The 17,795-nt window shown below is 35.6% G+C and overlaps 2 protein-coding genes across 1 annotated transcript; both read left to right on the top strand.

Moving 5' to 3' along the window:
• LOC121148045 (prostaglandin-E(2) 9-reductase-like) overlaps positions 1-17,795 on the top strand; it is a 296,739-nt gene that overhangs the window by 132,270 nt on the left and 146,674 nt on the right.
• LOC121148052 (aldo-keto reductase family 1 member C1-like) lies at positions 1,214-17,518 on the top strand. Its single transcript, XM_040968036.1, has 9 exons — positions 1,214-1,368; positions 3,457-3,624; positions 4,265-4,381; positions 6,306-6,383; positions 6,933-7,055; positions 12,740-12,849; positions 13,127-13,292; positions 16,111-16,193; positions 17,398-17,518. The coding sequence occupies exons 1-9, from the start codon at positions 1,285-1,287 to the stop codon at positions 17,438-17,440; spliced, it is 972 nt and encodes a 323-aa protein (XP_040823970.1). The 5' UTR covers positions 1,214-1,284; the 3' UTR covers positions 17,441-17,518.

The following is a 17,795-nucleotide window of genomic DNA, read 5'->3' as shown; positions in this document are numbered from 1 at the left end:
AAATTAATTTACATTTGTGTACAGATGAATGAGTGGGAGATTTCACTTATGTCATTGTGAATTCAGCTGCTACCAATATGTTACTGAAAGTGACTGTTTTATATACTTTTTAATTTTCTTACGGATATATTCCTAGGAGTCTTCCATATGGGTACCTCCTTCTTCCCAGGATACACATAAGCGAGAAGCTGAATTGAACAAGGAAGCTTCTGGCCTGGAATTAGGCTCTCCAATATGAGATGTGGGCATAATAGTCACAACTGTTGAACCAAAAGCCTACTCCTGTGTAGGGTTTAGGTTGTTTGGTGTTTCCTGAGAAATTCCACTTTATTAAGATTTTCAGAGCTCTAGCTGTACATGTTTATGAATCAACGTATTGGTAACATTGCACCCATGGTAAACATAGTGCTGCAAGATAATAAAATGCAATCTGTTTTTATCAATTGAAAATGGTCTGGCCCGGCGCGATGGCGCAGTGGTTAAGGTCCTCATCTTGCATGCCAGGGATCCCATATGGGCGCCGTTCTATCCTGGCAGCCCCGCTTCCCTTCCAGCTCCCTGCCTGTGGCCCGGGAAAGCAGTCGAGGACGGCCCAAGGCTTTGGGACCCTGCACCCGTGTGGGAGACCTGGAAAAGGCTCCTGGCTTCGGATCGGCATAGTATCGGCCGTTGCGCTCACTGGGGGAGTGAATCATTGGAGGGAAGATCTGCCTCTCTGTCTCTCCTCTCTGTACATCTGCCTTTTCAATAAAAATAAAATAAATCTTTAAAAAAAAGAAAGAAAAGAACATGGTCTCTTCAGTCATATTGCTAATTCTAATGTGTGTTTGAATGTGTAACATAAGCTATGTAGTTGGATGGTTTAAATATTCTATGACCTTTATGACAAAAATATGAAAATTAAAACAAAATGAGGACTATCCATAATTTTTGGTGTAGCAAATGGCCTGTAATTACTTCAATAATAATTTACCATAATTGGTATTACATTATAAAAAGCAATTCATTAAAACATGTTTTCCTGATCGCTAGGAAGTTATTTGTTGAACAATTTACTTTCATGTAAAATAATTGAGTTGGTTCAACTAAATTTTGAGCTGGTTCAATTAAATATTGGTTCCGCAATATTTAATTTGCTTTAATACCAAGTGTCTCTCTAGTCATTGGTTAATAATTAAATCAAAATTTGCATACGTTTTAAAAGTCAAAAAATAAAGCAGTGTGTTTGGTAGCCCTGACTGAAAAGGCAGAAAATAGTGTGGTTAACCAGAAGAATAACCAACAATGGACCACAAGACCTATTGTGTGAAACTAAATGATGGCAACCTCATGCCTGCACTGGGATTTGGTACTGCTAGAAAATGGGAGGTGAGAATTATGTTTGTGGAATTGAAGGTTAACAAATAAATAGAAGAGGTTTTAGTGACTTAGTTTCTTGTTTTAAGTTTTCATTTTTCAGTGTGTCTCTGAGCAGGGCTGGGGATGGAGCATACTTGTAAGTTGTACCAGCGAGAGGCACAACACAAAGGGTACTTAGCCAGTTCTGCATCTGGTTCTGATCTCATAATCAGCTACTAATTTTTCTGGTCATTGGATGTTTCTCTCTTTTTAAAAATATTTTTCAATTGTGGTATAAAAAATAAAAATCAAATTAAGAGTCTTTTTTTTAAGGTTGAAAGCAAGTGAAATATTTCCTATGTTCATTTTATGATTGAAGACTTAATTTTTCCTTCCAAGCAAACAAATTTGCTCTGAATCTTTGTTGCTGAAATTATTGGAATTAATTTGCCTGAATGTTAATGGAATACAACCTTGAAAATAACAGCATAAGCAGCTGTCCTTAAGTAGATCATCTCAAATATAACTGTTGTAACTGGGAAAATACCAAAAAAAAAAAAAAACGTAACATTTTAGAGAATATTTGGAGTCCAACAAGACAGTTGGAACCTAATAATATCCAAATTGCTGGTCCTACTAATGCACACCATATTTAGCAAAAATTTTATATGTGGCTCTGTGAAATGAAAATCATTACAATGGATAATGTATCTTGGTCTGGAAGCTATCTTTTGGGATTAATATTTATAGAAGATAAAATTGTGTAACACTGGACTAAAGATGTTAACATTGGTAACTTTATTTTTCCAAATCTATGATAGAAAGAACGTTTTTAAAAGGCAATTTTGAGGACATATTGCAAGACTTGGTTATTTTCAAAGTCATGGCAGAGATGAATCCTGCGAGGCATCATTAGATCATTACTTTTAATACTAGTTTTAATACTGTGTGAGAGTACTATGTGCCCCAACACCTAGGTTAGGACGACAGTATCACAAAATATGTGTCTCATTTGTATTTCATTAAAAGCAACTGATTTATAAAATTCCTATAGTAAACATTGCAACGTTTAATTTTCTTCTTTTCCTTTAACAAATACACTTTCAAATTTTCATGGACATGAAGCCTATTGATCTCCAATTGCACTGATTTTGCTGCATAAGATAAGATTAAATTCTTATTGCCAAGTAGTATTCCATAGTGTATGTATACCACATTTTCCTTATTAACCCAGTGTACCATGGATGAACAGCTGGGTTAATTCCATAATTTAGCTGCTGTGAATTGAGAGGCAGTAAGAATGGGGATACAAACAGCCGTCTTATGTGTTGATCTCATTTCACTTAGGTAAATTTCCTAGAGAGGGATGGCTGAGTCACATGGTAGGTCAATTTTTAGGTTTCTGAAAAATCTCCATGCTGTCTTTCATGAATGTACTAATTTTCATTCCCATCAACTACAGATGAGGATAAATTTTTTCCGATATCCTTGCCAGCATTAATTGTTTTATTGTTTCTGTATCCGATAACAACGTGACTGTATCTAAACACCTTTTAGAAATGGAGTAAAGAGTAACTGCTTTCAGATGGATAGAGGTATTGTCAGTAATGCAGCAAGTCTGTCAAACCTGTCTCCAGTGAGTGTTTTAGCAAATAAATCTCAGTATTTACTTTTAGACCTATTTTCTGGTGCATCATATTTTATATAGGTAGAATTTGCTGTGTTCTGGATGACTTCACTGCAATGGAGCTCACAGAGGCTTATGTCTTATTTCTTCCGTATTTCATTCCATGCACATGTGCTCATTTCGCCTCTGCTAGTTTTATCTTGTAATCTTAGTATATTAATAATAATGGCCTGAAAACTTCTCAAACTCTAGGACTGGAAGTAACTAGTGATTGATCCAAGTTATTACCTAGATCTAGGAAGGTTCATTGAACTATTGGCCCTTATATTTGATTTGAAAATAACCCAGACTACCTGGAGTTGATCTTTGATCTCTAATTCAGAAGTAATCCAAAATTTGAGTAAAAATTGATTCTTGGGAAGGTTACTAGCACTGCACTAGGTATCTCTCATACATGTAACTCTACAAACAGTTTTTGATTGCTCCCTTAGGTTCCTAAAATTGAGTCTTTGGAGGCCACCAAATTAGCTATCGATGCTGGTTTCCGGCATTTTGATTCAGCTTATACATACAGCATTGAAGAGGAGGTTGGACTGGCAATCAGAAGCAAGATTGCGGAAGGAATTGTGCAAAGAAAAGAGATATTCTATACTTCAAAGGTGGTTTACATATAGTATCCAAGTATATGTTAGTTAAATATGATATATGAAACAGCTATGTAGTTGGCTTAATAGTTTTTGGTTAAATTTTCTTTATTGATTAACTTTAATTATTCTTATGGATTTATTATGTCCATATCCATTATAGGTTTCTAATCATTGTGTACAATTTTTAAAAATTTAAAAGACAGGTCTTTTAGAGACGTCTTTGGATGTTAAGCATGATATTTTTAAGTACTCTGTAATTATGTAAAACCCATTCAAATGTTCAAAATTATTTTCCCTTAGCTGTGAAAATGATATTGATGATTTGTTTTTTCTTATTCAGCAAAAGAAGGAAGAATTTGACTTTAACTTTGTAAACAGCTAATATTTTTCAATCTCTTATTTTTAGTATATGTGCTGCCGAAGCGAGCATGAATCTCTTAAGCGATATTTCCACTGTTCAGTAAAAACCAAGTGTATGCACTGTGATTTTACTTTAGCAGCTCACATTAAGGAATACACAATATAGAATGAAATATTTTTCCTTGTGTTGATCATATCAAACTAGTAGAATCATGTCAATATTAGCTAAAGCAAATCAATTCATTTATTAATGCATTATTCCAAAACAAGTTTCAATTATCAATCTTGACAGCTTTGGTGCACCTTCCATCAACCAGAGCTTGTTCGACCAGTCTTGGAAGATACATTGAGAAAACTTCAACTGGATTATGTTGATCTCTACGTTATTCATTTTCCAATGCCTTTGAAGGTTGGTAATTTGCATGAACAAACCTATTTCACATCAGTTATTGGCATGTATTACTTTAAGTATAGATCTTTATTTTTAGGAATGCTTAAATTAGGCCTATATAAATGTATAAACACATATTCTTGTAAGTTACAGAAATTACTCAAGAGAACTTATAGAAATATCTAAATGGAATAAGTAGTGAATGAGTCTAAAACACTGATAGATGTATTAGTTTAATATAATCTTCAGAAAATGACTTTGTTTCTGTCAATTTCTTACTTCCTCATTGCCACAAATGTGCTGGACTTCTGGCTAAATCCTTTAAATTGGTGGCAAATGTGATGTTGAGGTCATTCAATGCTCATTGTCACTAGTACTTGGCATATTTGCAGGTTGCAGCATGAAAATCAATCTTTTAAGGCCATGATTATGTCAAGTACTTGTCCTTGGAATAACACGTGTTTTGGGAGAACATTTGCCAGAGACACTCTCCCACTCACCTGAGAGCTTGCAAAGGATGCATGGATTGGTTAGAAGACAAGAAAGAGGCAATGTGGACCACTAAAGCATGATGCTCATAAAGGACAGCTCAAGAAAGTTACCTTATTTATTTATGCACAGATCATCACAGGCTTTTGCACAACATCCAACTGCTTCATTTTTACTTAGTCATATACTAATTACCACCACCTTCATCTAGTACTGAATCAATTATTTTTTGTTTTTTTGTTAAAGGGCAGTGAAAGGGATCAGGGCAACTCAGCCTTTCTGTGAACAGAGGACTTTTATAAGAAACTTCTTTTACCTTTTTAAACTGTTTTTTTTTTCCCTAAATATAAGTGCAAACATAAGGTAAAATTTTAAAACCATTTTTCTTTGGGGATTCCCATTCGTCTCCTTTTAGAAGAAGCCCCATATACTTTCTGCTCTCTGTGTGAGAAACCAAAATGCGTCATTTCAAATGATGTAACAGTTTGTGGCTGCACGGTAAACAAACTCTTTGTACCTCAATGATTGCCATCTGTTCCAAGATATTATCAAGCCATTTCTTAACTAAACTCCAGGACAAAGGTGGGCACATAACAGGATGCTTTGGGACATTGTGGGCTCAATGTACTATTGTATGCTTTTAGTTGTGTGTCATTGCCTTACGTTGCTAATGATGTTTTTATCATAACATGATTGATCTGCTTGGGATGTTATACCAGTTACAGGGATCACTTCACATTTGAAGAAAAACAACACCCTCAGGAGAATTATGAAATATCAGAGAGTTGATCGAGTGTCCATAAAATGGGGTGAGCAATGAAGTGACCAGAGATATTCTGCCAGGCCTTGCCATGCAGCCAGGAAGTCCTCACAGCCTCGCTAACCGAGGAGTAGTGCTAGTCACACCCTAGCTACATCTGTCCCAACTGAATGGCTTTCCATATGCATTGATCTTGCTTTTTAGACTTGGTCAAGATTGCAATCTATTGTACCTGGAGATCAAAGCTGTATAACTTCTAATTTTTCTAGTGCAAACACTTTTAGATGAAAGTCTAGAACTATTCAAAATAAAATAGATCAACTAGGAGACACTATTGGAAATAGTACATATATATGCAATACATAGTAATTACATAATATATAGTGTATTATGTAATATAGTACATAATATACTATATAGTACATAATATATAGTATATATAATATATATATAGTATTCCTTCTCTGTGTATATATACACACACATATATACAGAAGAGGAAATAGAGGAAATCTGCCCCCAAAGTATGTTCCTTGAAATTCACCATGGAAAATATTTTTAAATGTGTTCATAGAGGATGTTGTTGCATCGACTTTACAAAGGTTTATTGTTTTGCCCTAGATATTTGTCTAAGAGCATATTATGAGTATAAACCTCAATTTTTAATCACTGTTTTAATGACTTCTTCTCTAGCCAGGTGAACAACTATTGCCAAAAGGTGAAGATGGAAAAGTATTATATGACACCGTGGATCTCTGTACCACATGGGAGGTGAGTTCCTGGAGATGCCACAGAAAAGCAAGCTTACAGAGAGTCAGGTTATCTCACCTCTATGAATGTGGGAGTCACAGCTTTAGATGCAGACATTTCTGATTTGGATGGAGGCTGTTTGTGTGGGCGGGGAAGAAGGGAAAGAGAGAGAGAGAGCACGCAAGTAATATATTAATGGACTATAATCAGAAGAAATGGAAAAATGACATAAAAAGTAATTTTTCTGCTCTATCTGCACTATTCTCTTCAGTTTTGTAAGGTGGATATATTAACATATATAAATATATAATTCATATGTATATATAAAATAAACATTAGCATATATAATATAATGAATTACATATTATATTTAATATTTATATACATGATATAATATATATATCCCCTTACAGTATTTACATTTTTCCTCTCTCTCTCTCATGCTATTTTTTCCTTATCAGAATATTCAGTGTTAATTATCTTAACTGCGATTCTTCAAAGGTGCTCCTAATAATAATACTTAGCATTTGTATCTGTAAATAATACAGTTTTGCAACCATTCTTCCACAGGCCATGGAAAAATGTAAGGATGCAGGGTTGGCCAAGTCCATTGGGGTCTCTAACTTTAACCGCAGACAGCTGGAGATGATCCTGAACAAGCCAGGGCTCAAATACAAACCTGTTTGCAACCAGGTAAGGCCCTTTAGCCTTGTATCCTTTTCTTCATTCTGTGATTCCTGTTCTAGTGGTAGATGTTCATTTCTACTCCCATTTTATTTATGCCTTTGTGGACTGTGAGTTTCTAAGAGTATTGTTTCTGTTTAGAAAAGAACTATAGGACCTTCCCTTGGTTCTGTGAATGATAAAATCCTATATGGAACAATTGGGAGGGCTTTAGATCTGAATTCATTGTAATAATCCATGGAGGCAAAGTGGTTAAGGAAGGCAGCAGTTGTTAATGTGTCACATAGGGAAGGTGGGCTCACGCTTGAGTTACCAAGGATGATCAGAGTTTAAAGGTGAGAGCATGGATATGAAGGGAATTGTGTTTAAGGAAGATGGTAAATTAGATAGGTCATGATGATTCATATGCAGTCTGGATGCCTGAGTCCTTTCTCTTGAGACCTGCCTTTAGGTATCTGAACCATAGTCACAGTTCCGTGAAGAGGTAAGTAGAAACTAAGGCAGTCATGCATGGTAGACAAAAAAAGTTACCTGTTTCTGGTGATACAAGTGATGAATTAAATCATTGCTGAGAACTTTTAGTAGAGTTAGACTTTCTCTACTTATTAGAGAAAGTGCCCACCTATACCTAAGCCTGCTTCCTATTTTATGTGGTCAAGTAGCTGAGGAAACACAAGTATTCTGTAATCGATTCTTTGCTATAGTTTTTTAAAAACTAGTAGTATTGATACAGGGATTTTAAATTAGAAAAAAAAATACAACTTAGAAAACTTACAAATTTTCTATTTAATATAGAGCACGATGATTGCAAGATATATTAAATATTTCTCATATTACTATCCCTCTATTTTTAGAAAAGCTTCCAAATAATCTGAACTTTTGATGTAATATTTAGAAAAGTCATCTTTTCCCATCTATAGACAAAATTGCTGATTTTTAAATAAAGATTTATTTATTTTTATTACAAAGTAAGATATACAGACAGGAGGAGAGACAGAGAGGAAGATCTTCCGTCCGATGATTCATTCCCCAAGTGTCCACAGTGGCTGGTGCTGTGCCGAATTGAAGCTGGGAACCAGGAATCTCTTCCAGGTCTCCCATGCAGGTGCAGGGTCCCAAAGCTTTGGGCCATCCTGAACTGCTTTCCCAGGTCACAAGCAGGGAGCTGGATGGGAAATGGAGCTGCCGGGATTAGAACTGGTGACCATATAGGATTCTGGCGTGTTCAAGGTGAGGACTTTAGCCACTAGGCCATGGTGCTGGGCCCAAATTGCTGTTATTTTGACATGCTACCAATTGTATGTAAAAATATTTGAGTGTATTGGAGAAATTGCTATTATTACAGATGTCCGAAGTATCTAGGAATGAAAAGTTTTGCATCAAAATTACATTCCCATTATCAAGCATTTCATTCTGCTTCATCCACTGCATTACTACTTAAAGTACTTGGAATAGCCAGGTTGGACTGGGCTAACACAAGGAGCTGGCAAGCAAAGTGAAATCTCCCATGTATGTGGTGAGGATCTAACCACCTGGGTCATTACCTGTTGCTTCTCAATGTCTACACTGGCAGTAATTTAGAATTAAAAGTTGGCTTTGGGAACTCAGAAACTCTGACATGGGACTCAAATGACTTAACCTTTAGGCCAAATTTCTGGCTATCAATCTCTTTTCTCAAAGATTCCTAATCAATTTCTCCCCACAATCCTGATGATATGCAAACTGATTTTGTTTGTATTCTGAATGTCCGATATTATTTTCTGATAATAACAAGTAGTCATTTTCCATTCCAATCTTTCCTTTAGAATTCAGGCCTGAATCTCTTATTAGTTTAAGATTGAACATTTTTGACAGAAAATTGTCTTCATAAAATTGTGTTTCGTAAGTTGAACCTCATTGGGAATCATTAAAAAATTGTTTTTACCAATTTAAATATGCTATTTTTCTTTTTATATTTAAATTTTCTGCTAATATAGAGAAAAAGGCTACTGATTTTTGTGTGCTGATTTTATATCCTGCAATTTCAGCAAACTCCTTATGAGTCTGTTAAAGTCTCTTGGTTCCAATAATTAGCAAATCACATCAGCTGCAAACAAGGATAAGTTTACTGTCTCGTTTGCAGTTTATATTCCAATTTCCATTTCTTGGTTAACGACTTTGGCTAAAACTATCAGGACCACATGGAAAAGCCATGTCCTTGTCTAGTTCTGGGACTTGGTGGAAAACCCTCCAACTTTTCCTCATCGATTACGTTGACTATGGGTTGGTCACAGTTTGTCTTGATTACTCTGAGTAATGTTCCTTCTATACCCAAGTTACTTAAGTTCTTTACCATAAAAAGGGTGTTGCATTTTTTCAAATGTTTTCTCTCTATCTACTTAGATGATCATATGACTTTTACAACTCCTTAATGGGATGTATCGCACTTATTGATTTGGGCATGTTGAACTATCTTTACAAAGCAGGGATAAATCCCATCTGATCCAGGTAAATTATATTTCTGATGTTTTATTAGAATAAACTAGCTAGTATCTTGTTGAAGACGTTTGAATCTATTTTAATCAGGAATACTGTTCTTCCAGTTATCTTCTTTTTTGTGTCACTTTTCTGTTCTGGAGGTTAGGAAGCACTTTTTCTCCTAGCCACTAAATCATGCATTTACTGCAGATGCTAGGTATAGTTCTAGTAAGACAGTCTCATATTGCCCTCATTCTCCTGCACTTATCAAAGATCCTCTTCCCTCTTTCCCCTCTCTTCATCAGTTTTTGAAAAGATAAAATATTTATCCACTGTGTGGTCACAGGCTTATTTCCCCACTAATCATAATGTTAAACAAGCATAAGTTGGAAGAAGACAGTGCTATGGATGTATGTGGGGCTTGAAGGGCGAATGGGTCACTGATACAAGATGGTGACTAACAGTCAAGGTCACTGTGTTAACATGTGGTGAGCAACATGGCGGCCAAGGACAGAGCTCTGGGCGTGAAGGAGGGTAGGGGTCATGTTGTTTCAAAGAAAGACTGATTGGCCAGGGTCATTTTGCTCACCTACCCCTGGGCAATAGGAGGTGGCTTCTGCAGTCATGCTGATGACAATGGGCTACTAGTTTATCCCCTTTGGAATTCCTGGGATTCCTTGCCTGACACTATTTGCTACCCTATATAAGAAACTGAATTTCCAAAATAAACCAGAACTGCTTAGACGGAATCCATGTTGCGTTTTGTCTGTCTCTCGCATGCCAGGAGGCTGGATGGCGGACAAAAGGTTCATCCCCTCCAGCAATAGGGTACTGGAGGAATCTGCCAGGAAGACCCTGCAGGCATATATACAAGGGTTAAGATGACAATCATACCCCAAAATGACCATTGTATTCATATAGGAAACTGGCATATATTGGTTCATCCCAATACCTGTGGCTGGGCCTAGCTGAAAGCAAAAAATCTGGATTTCCATGCAGGTCCCCCATTTGAGTGGCAGGGCACAGATTGTTCAGCCCTCTTCTGCTGCTTTTCTAGGGACAGAGCAGAGATAGGGATCAGAAGCAAAGGCTCAAATCTGGGCTCAGATGAAGGATGTTGAAGTCAGTCAAAGTTGGTAGCCTAACCCACTAGGACACAACTAGCTTTTTTTGGTCACTTAATTAACCTAGTCATAATCATATCTCTTCTTTCTGAGCATTATGTTCCCTCACCACTGCAGTTATTACTATATGTATTTTCACTGTTCAGCAGAGATGGACTTAGTGCAAAGAGCCAAGAATAACATGGGTGGGCTACTGGCTGATGGTCAATAGCAAAGTTTATTAACAGCATCAAACTTTTTAAAGACAGGTGATCATATAAGCATGAGGGAAGAGGGGTTTGAGGAATTTACACTTCAACAGCAAGTGGAAGTCTCTTAATGGATTTGTTCATCTAACAGATTCCTTTCTTCAGTCTGTTAGTTCCTGTTACCCTGCCTTGCAGAGGAAGCACCTCTCTTTGATCTATCTAAACTTGAACTAGGGAGTCTCTTCCTGTTCATTTCCATATTAACTGTTCCTGGAGCCTTCCCGGCAGAATTACAACTGGCTCTGGCTCCACACTAGCAAGGATTTCAAATGTCCTTTCTTTAATCAATTGTATTTCTACAGATCTGGTCAGTTGTCCTCCGATATATATATATATATATATTTTATAAATATATTTATAAATATTTTATAAATATTTTATAAATATTTTAAAAATATATATATATTTTAAAGACTTATTTACTTTTATTTCAAGATTTTATTCTTATAAAGGTGGCGGGGGGCGGGGGGTACATCCATTCCAGATGGCTACAGTGGTCACAGCTGAGCTCATCTGAAGTTGGTAGCCAAGAACTTCTTCCTGGGTTCCCAAATGCATGCGATGGTCCAGTCTTGGGTATTCCTCTGCTGCCTTCCCAGGCCGCAAGAAGAGAGCGGGATCAGAAGTAGAGCAGCTATGCCCATATGGTATGCCAGTATATGGAGGCAGAGAGGATTATCCTGCAATGCCAGCATGCTGGCTCCATTAGTAATCTTTTGAGTGTTAGATGTCATGGGAAAAATGTATTATATGATTTATTTTTAAGTCATAGTCTAGTATTTGTTATATTTTCGCCTGGATTGATTATTTTATTAGAATTTATCAATACTGATCTTCATTTTTAACTATTCTTTCTACTTTGCTATATGACATTTAATGTAAAAATATAGCCAAGATATCCCATACCTATTCTTGTATGATAGAGCAAACATATATGCCATACATTTAATTAGCAATGTTTTTTTAAAAAACAATTATTTATTTTTAAAGATTTATATACTTTTATTAGAAAGGTGGATATACAGAGAGAAGGAGAGACAGAGCGAAAGATCTTCTGTCTGATGGTTCATTCCCCAAGTGACCACAATAGCTGGAGCTAAGCCAATCTGAAGCCAGGAGCTAGGAGCTCTTCCAGGTCCCCTACTCGGGTACAGGATCCCAAAGCTTTGGGCCATCCTCAACTGCTGTCCCAGGCCACAACCAGGAGGCTAGATGGGAAGCAGCGCCTCCAGGATTAGAACCAGTGACCATATGGGATCCTGCCTCTACAAGGCAAGGACTTTAACCACTATGCTATCGCTCCAGGCCCCAAAACCTTTAATGTCACAATCACCATCAGATAAGTTTTGCTTTCTCGCTTTCTCTCTATATATACATATATCTATTACTATCAACATGCATTTTTATTCATTTTGTGTACCAAATTCGATTTTATTCATTATTCACTATGATGCGGAAATCCACATGCAACCATTGGTAATATTGCTAGCAAACCAATTATTTTGCTCATTCGACGTTCCCTCATGAATCTTTGAACATATACTTACCTTTTGGTACAATTCAATGTCAAGTATCTAAACAGTTATTTTCTTTTCCTAGAAGTGAAAATTTACATGATTTCTCAGATTGAAAAAAAGTTAAACATGTATTATCAGTCCCAGGATGTTGATTTACGTGAGGGATTTCTTCTCAATGTTTTAAGTGTTAATATCTTTTAAAATCATACTTTGCTTTGAAATTTTCAATTTCTATTTTGGGTTACTTAGGTTTTCTTTGTATTTATTTTCATTTTTGAACTTGTATCTTTCATGTAAATGTTTGCACCTCAAATAATTGTAAACTTTTCTATGTTGTTTCTCTACAGGTGGAATGTCACATTTATCTCAACCAGAGCAAACTGCTGGATTTCTGCAAGTCCAAGGACATTGTTCTGGTGGCCTATGGTGTTTTGGGGACACAAAGATATGAAAACTGGTAATGAAAGCAACACAAAGTTTACCTAAAACACTTTTGTTGTAGAAACATTTACGATCATAGCCTAACCAGTTTTCTGGATTTAACTCTGAACTTTACATAGTACAAATGCAGTCTTTACATTTCTAGCAAAACCTCAAATGAGAGTGATGCTGCTGGCCTGAGCCCACCCTGGAGAAGCACTGATACAGAGAAGGTCCTACAGTCTGTTCTGGAAACCTCCCAATAAAACAAATACACTCATTCAGAAATTCAATTTAGCTTCATTTCCTTCTAGGGTGAATCCGGACACCCCAGTTCTCTTAGAAGATCCAGTTCTTTGTGCCTTGGCAAAAAAATACAAGCGAAGTCCAGCCCAGATTTCCCTGCGATACCTACTCCAGCGTGAAATTGTGGTCTTGGCCAAGAGTTTCAGTGAGAAGCGGATCAAAGAGAATATGCAGGTAATGGGCAAGGCTGTGGGCATCTAGGCTCCTAAAGCATATTTCATATGTGTGTTTTTCTGCAAGCTTTCCAGATACAATTCACTATCTCAGTGTCCCTGTGATTTCCTAAATGTTTATTCTCTGTGCTCATTTATGATTTTTCTTCCATTGGGCCCTGCACTGCAGCCAAGAGGCTAAAGTCCTCACCTTGCAAGTGCTGGGTTCCCATTAGGGCACTGGTTCGTTTCCCAGCTTCCCTACTTTCATTTCAGCTCCCTGCTTGTGGCCTGATTGTATTTATTCCCTCTGATTTGTGCCTTTAGCTTGGTACATTTTTAAGTCTTACTCATTTAAATAGACCAGCTTTTAACATTAAAACACAAGAAAACCAAAATATATTAGCTACAGAATTTATGAAGCATAACCTCTCCAATGTAGACATTCGATTTAAAAAGCTTCAATCATAGCTCATAATTTTATAGTTTGAAAATTAACCTTGGTCATCTGACTATGTCTAATACTTCTGCTCCAGCTGGTAGTCTTTGTGTTTCTAATGGATTCTTTCATACATTTTCTGAACAATCTGGAGCTCTGATGAAGAATTTTGTTGAGCTACTCCCTGTTCCACTTCGATTCTCCTCATTTAGTTTCCAGTCTTTCAGTCAAGAATATCCGGATTGGTATCACCCCCTGGCAGGGTGCTAAGGTAGTCAGTGGATAATTGCAAAGCCTTCTGGAAACAGATATATACTACTATTTCTATTGAATTCTGCTGATCAGTATATATTCACTGAAATATAGTTATGTGCTTTGTGAGAAAAAGATGGAATTCTGTGTGGTGGGTGTATGCATTTCCTAAACAAATAGGAGTGTGTTGGAAAATGTGGAGATTGGGAAAATTTCTCCTGTATTCTCTTATTTTTTTAAAAAAATGTAAATTTTTTAGTTTGAAGTTATAGTAGCACATTCACTCACACACACACACACACACACACACACACACACACACACACACACAGAGGCGGGGTGGAGGACTGGTATCTGCTGATTCATTCCACAAATGATTGCATCAGCCAGGTCAAAGTGACAATTCAATAAGTACTAGGAACACTATCAAGGTTTTATTTTTGTTTTAATTTTTTTCTATGGGTGGCATTGGCCCAATTACTTAGATCATCTTCTTCTGCCTTCCTATGCACATTAGTAGCAAGTGTGGTCATTAGTGGAGAACCTGGAGTAGAATCAAACCATCCAAGGTGGTATCACAAGTGCTAATTTAACCTTCTGGCATGACAACAACCCTGTATTATCTTATATAGGAATACATTGAGTATTCTCTACGCCTGTTTGGTAATATAGAATAAGATAATATAGAATAAGAATTTTCATTACCAAATTTAACTTCCAGCTATTGACCTTAAGTAATATATATTGGGGCCATCATCAATTTGGAAACCCTGATTTTCTGACAACTACAAGGATTCTATTCAATAAATGTGACATCAAATTATACTTAAGTATGAAGTCTTTTCACACATTTCAATATATTTGATGGCATTTTAATGAGGAATTTATACTCATATACAGTCTGATTTATTGGTAGAAAAGTGCTAATTATGATGTTATTTTCTAACTGTTCATTTTGAGTACCATAGTCATTGTATCAGAGATACTGGCTCCAAGAGCATCTCTGTGTATTTCTTCTCTGTGTATTTCATTCTTATTGCAATCATGATATGGAATTCATTCATTTTTTTCATCAGGTAAATTGATACAAAAAATATGATGTATATACACAACCATATCCTATCATTTCCAGCAAAATATCTGATACTGTAGAACACCATGTTAGCTGAAATACGTCACGTACCAAAAAACATATGCTGCATGTTTTGTATCGGGTGTGGGAGTTGAATTTAAAAAAATGACCATTACAATCTTCAAGAGATACAGGAATATGGAGAGTTTGAATTAAAACAGGGAATTCGAATGTGGTGTGGTTTATGGATTTTGAGCAATATGCTGATATCAGTAGTAGAAGAATTTGGGTATGGGGTATGGGAACTCTACGCAAAACTCTACAATTTCTGTTTTGTTACTTTAAAGCTATTCTGAAATGAAAAAAGTAACAAGAACAAAAAGACATAAAAGAAAAGATATATAAACAAAAATATTCAATAAGTATATAATGATCATATATTTCCTAGATTCCTTTAATGTTAACCCTTTGGCATTTCTCATTCTCTTTTTCTGAATCCCTATACAATCTAATACAAAACTCACAAAATATGAATTTGTTATTGTGTGTTATTCATTAGTGGCGATTCCTCTAGTCTTCATGGTGTCACTACATCAGGCAATGTTAAGTTTCAATGGAGTTGCAGTGTCCTTTGCACCTGATGCTACTAGCACTTGGGTGATTTTTTTTCCCTTGAATTAAATTCTAGATGTTAATAGGTGAAATGCAAACACCTAAATGCCATCATGCAACTTGGTAAATTATAAATTTCAAAAATTTTCTCCTGTATTTTTCTAGAATCTAAATGCATGATTCTCCTCCGTACTTTGCCAGTTCTGCTTCTTCAGCTTCCTTTTAGATTTCCTTTTACCTGTAGTCTTGTACAGCTCAAATTAGCTATATCTGGGAAGGAATTTCTACTTAGTGTTAGTTGATAATTATCAATCGCATGCATTTTGCCTTGATGTCTTTAAGGTTTGGAAATGTCTCAAATATTCATGTATGATTTTTACATAATCCTGTGTAATTTCTTAAATTTTCCACATTTTAAATAAAAAAACAGTAAAATAATAAAAGAATATTTTGCTTTCCTGTTAGGTTTTTGAATTCCACTTGACTCCTGAAGATATGAAAACCCTAGATGGCCTGAACAGAAATATTCGATATTTCACTGCCAGTCCGTAAGTGACTTTGGCATGTATCTTACCACAACTTATTGTCTGAACAGGAATATAGAATGATTGATGAAAGTTACCTCACCATCAGAAAGAGAAGTCACAATGAACCCGAAATGAAGCAGGGATTTTCTTCCAAGTTTCTCAATAGATCCCCGGTCACTGATACAGGAACCAGTTAGCAGGTTCCATGTCAGTGTGGACTTCTTTGCATGTTTCTCTATGCTGCTCATTCCATACAACATTTCAAACCTGGAAATGCCATTGCTGAATCGACACCTCCATAAAGACCTCTGTGTTCTAGAATGATCTGGAAGGCATATACTATGATTATTATCAATAGAGTTTATTTTGTATTTTCAAAATCAGGTTTATATCATGTTATTGAAACATGATTAATTTATTATCAAATTAAAAGCATTCATGTTAACTTTATGTTCCTTAACTGAAATTCCCATCATCTTCAAATGAAATGATTACTTGCATACTGGTCATGCAATATTATGTCATTTCAAGAATTCAAAATCATATTGATCCTGATTTGATCAAAGGAATACTTAGTTTTTATGTTGTGAAAAATGGAGATCTTAATTAAGTTATAAGCTTTGTAGAAGAAAAATTGAAACTGAATGAAAGGAAACATAAGCAAAATTGGCACTATTTGATTTTTATAGTCAAAAAACATTGTTATACTTTCTTCATATTCAAAAATGATAGACTATAAGAATGGGAATATGTTGCTATTTAGGGTAAGCATAAATTAAATTTTTGTTATCAAGGTTGAAAATTTTATTAAGTATAAAGAATATTGAAGAAAAAGTAGGCATATCATGTAAACAGAGAGAGAGATCTGTTAGTAATATTACTATCTTAAATTTTCTTGAAATTGAGGAGGAATTTATTGCATTAGTCTCCATTTGATACAAGTTAGTCTTTTATTACTTTGCTTTATTGTTCTATCTGGATAGGGAATACGAATATGTTGACTCTGTGTTGTTTGGTAAATACTTAGCAAAAGCATATAATTTGAATAATTTTGTTCATAAAAGGGATTATTATAAGGCAATCATGAAAACAAGAAAGGAATGGTCTTTAACCAGTAACAATATATAATAGCTAATTTCTTCTTAATAGTAATTTCATAACTTTCTTATCATCATTCATATGGAATTATTAAATTCTGTTTATGCATTTTTGTTTCTCATTTTAGTTTGAGAGGACATCCTAACTACCCATTTTTGGATGAATATTGACATTGAGCCCTACTCATGTCTTCTATCAGAAGCTTCTGCATTCATTTCACCATACGGGGACCTTTCAAAAACTGGATAGAGTTGGGGCTGGGAATCTGACTTTTCAGTTATGGTTTTCAGGAAATCTAGTGATCTTGTTTTTAGTGGATCAGTCAGTTGCCATGACATTATTTCTATGCTAATAAGGTTTTTAGGAATAAAAACAAATATGAACTTCCGTACCATCAATCATTACTTTAATTGTGTATAGGTTATACTTATCCAAAAGGAGATTAAACTGTAAGTTAGTGGAGAGCAATAGGATCAAGCACTTCGCTGTGGAAGAGATTCACTTTAGCTCTAAGATGACAATAGG

This window comes from Ochotona curzoniae, unplaced genomic scaffold (assembly GCF_017591425.1).
Source record: "Ochotona curzoniae isolate NIBS_2020 unplaced genomic scaffold, NIBS_Ocur_1.0 scaffold_4683, whole genome shotgun sequence".
Taxonomy (NCBI): Eukaryota; Metazoa; Chordata; class Mammalia; order Lagomorpha; family Ochotonidae; genus Ochotona; species Ochotona curzoniae.
This window is presented reverse-complemented; position numbering and strand designations above follow the sequence as displayed.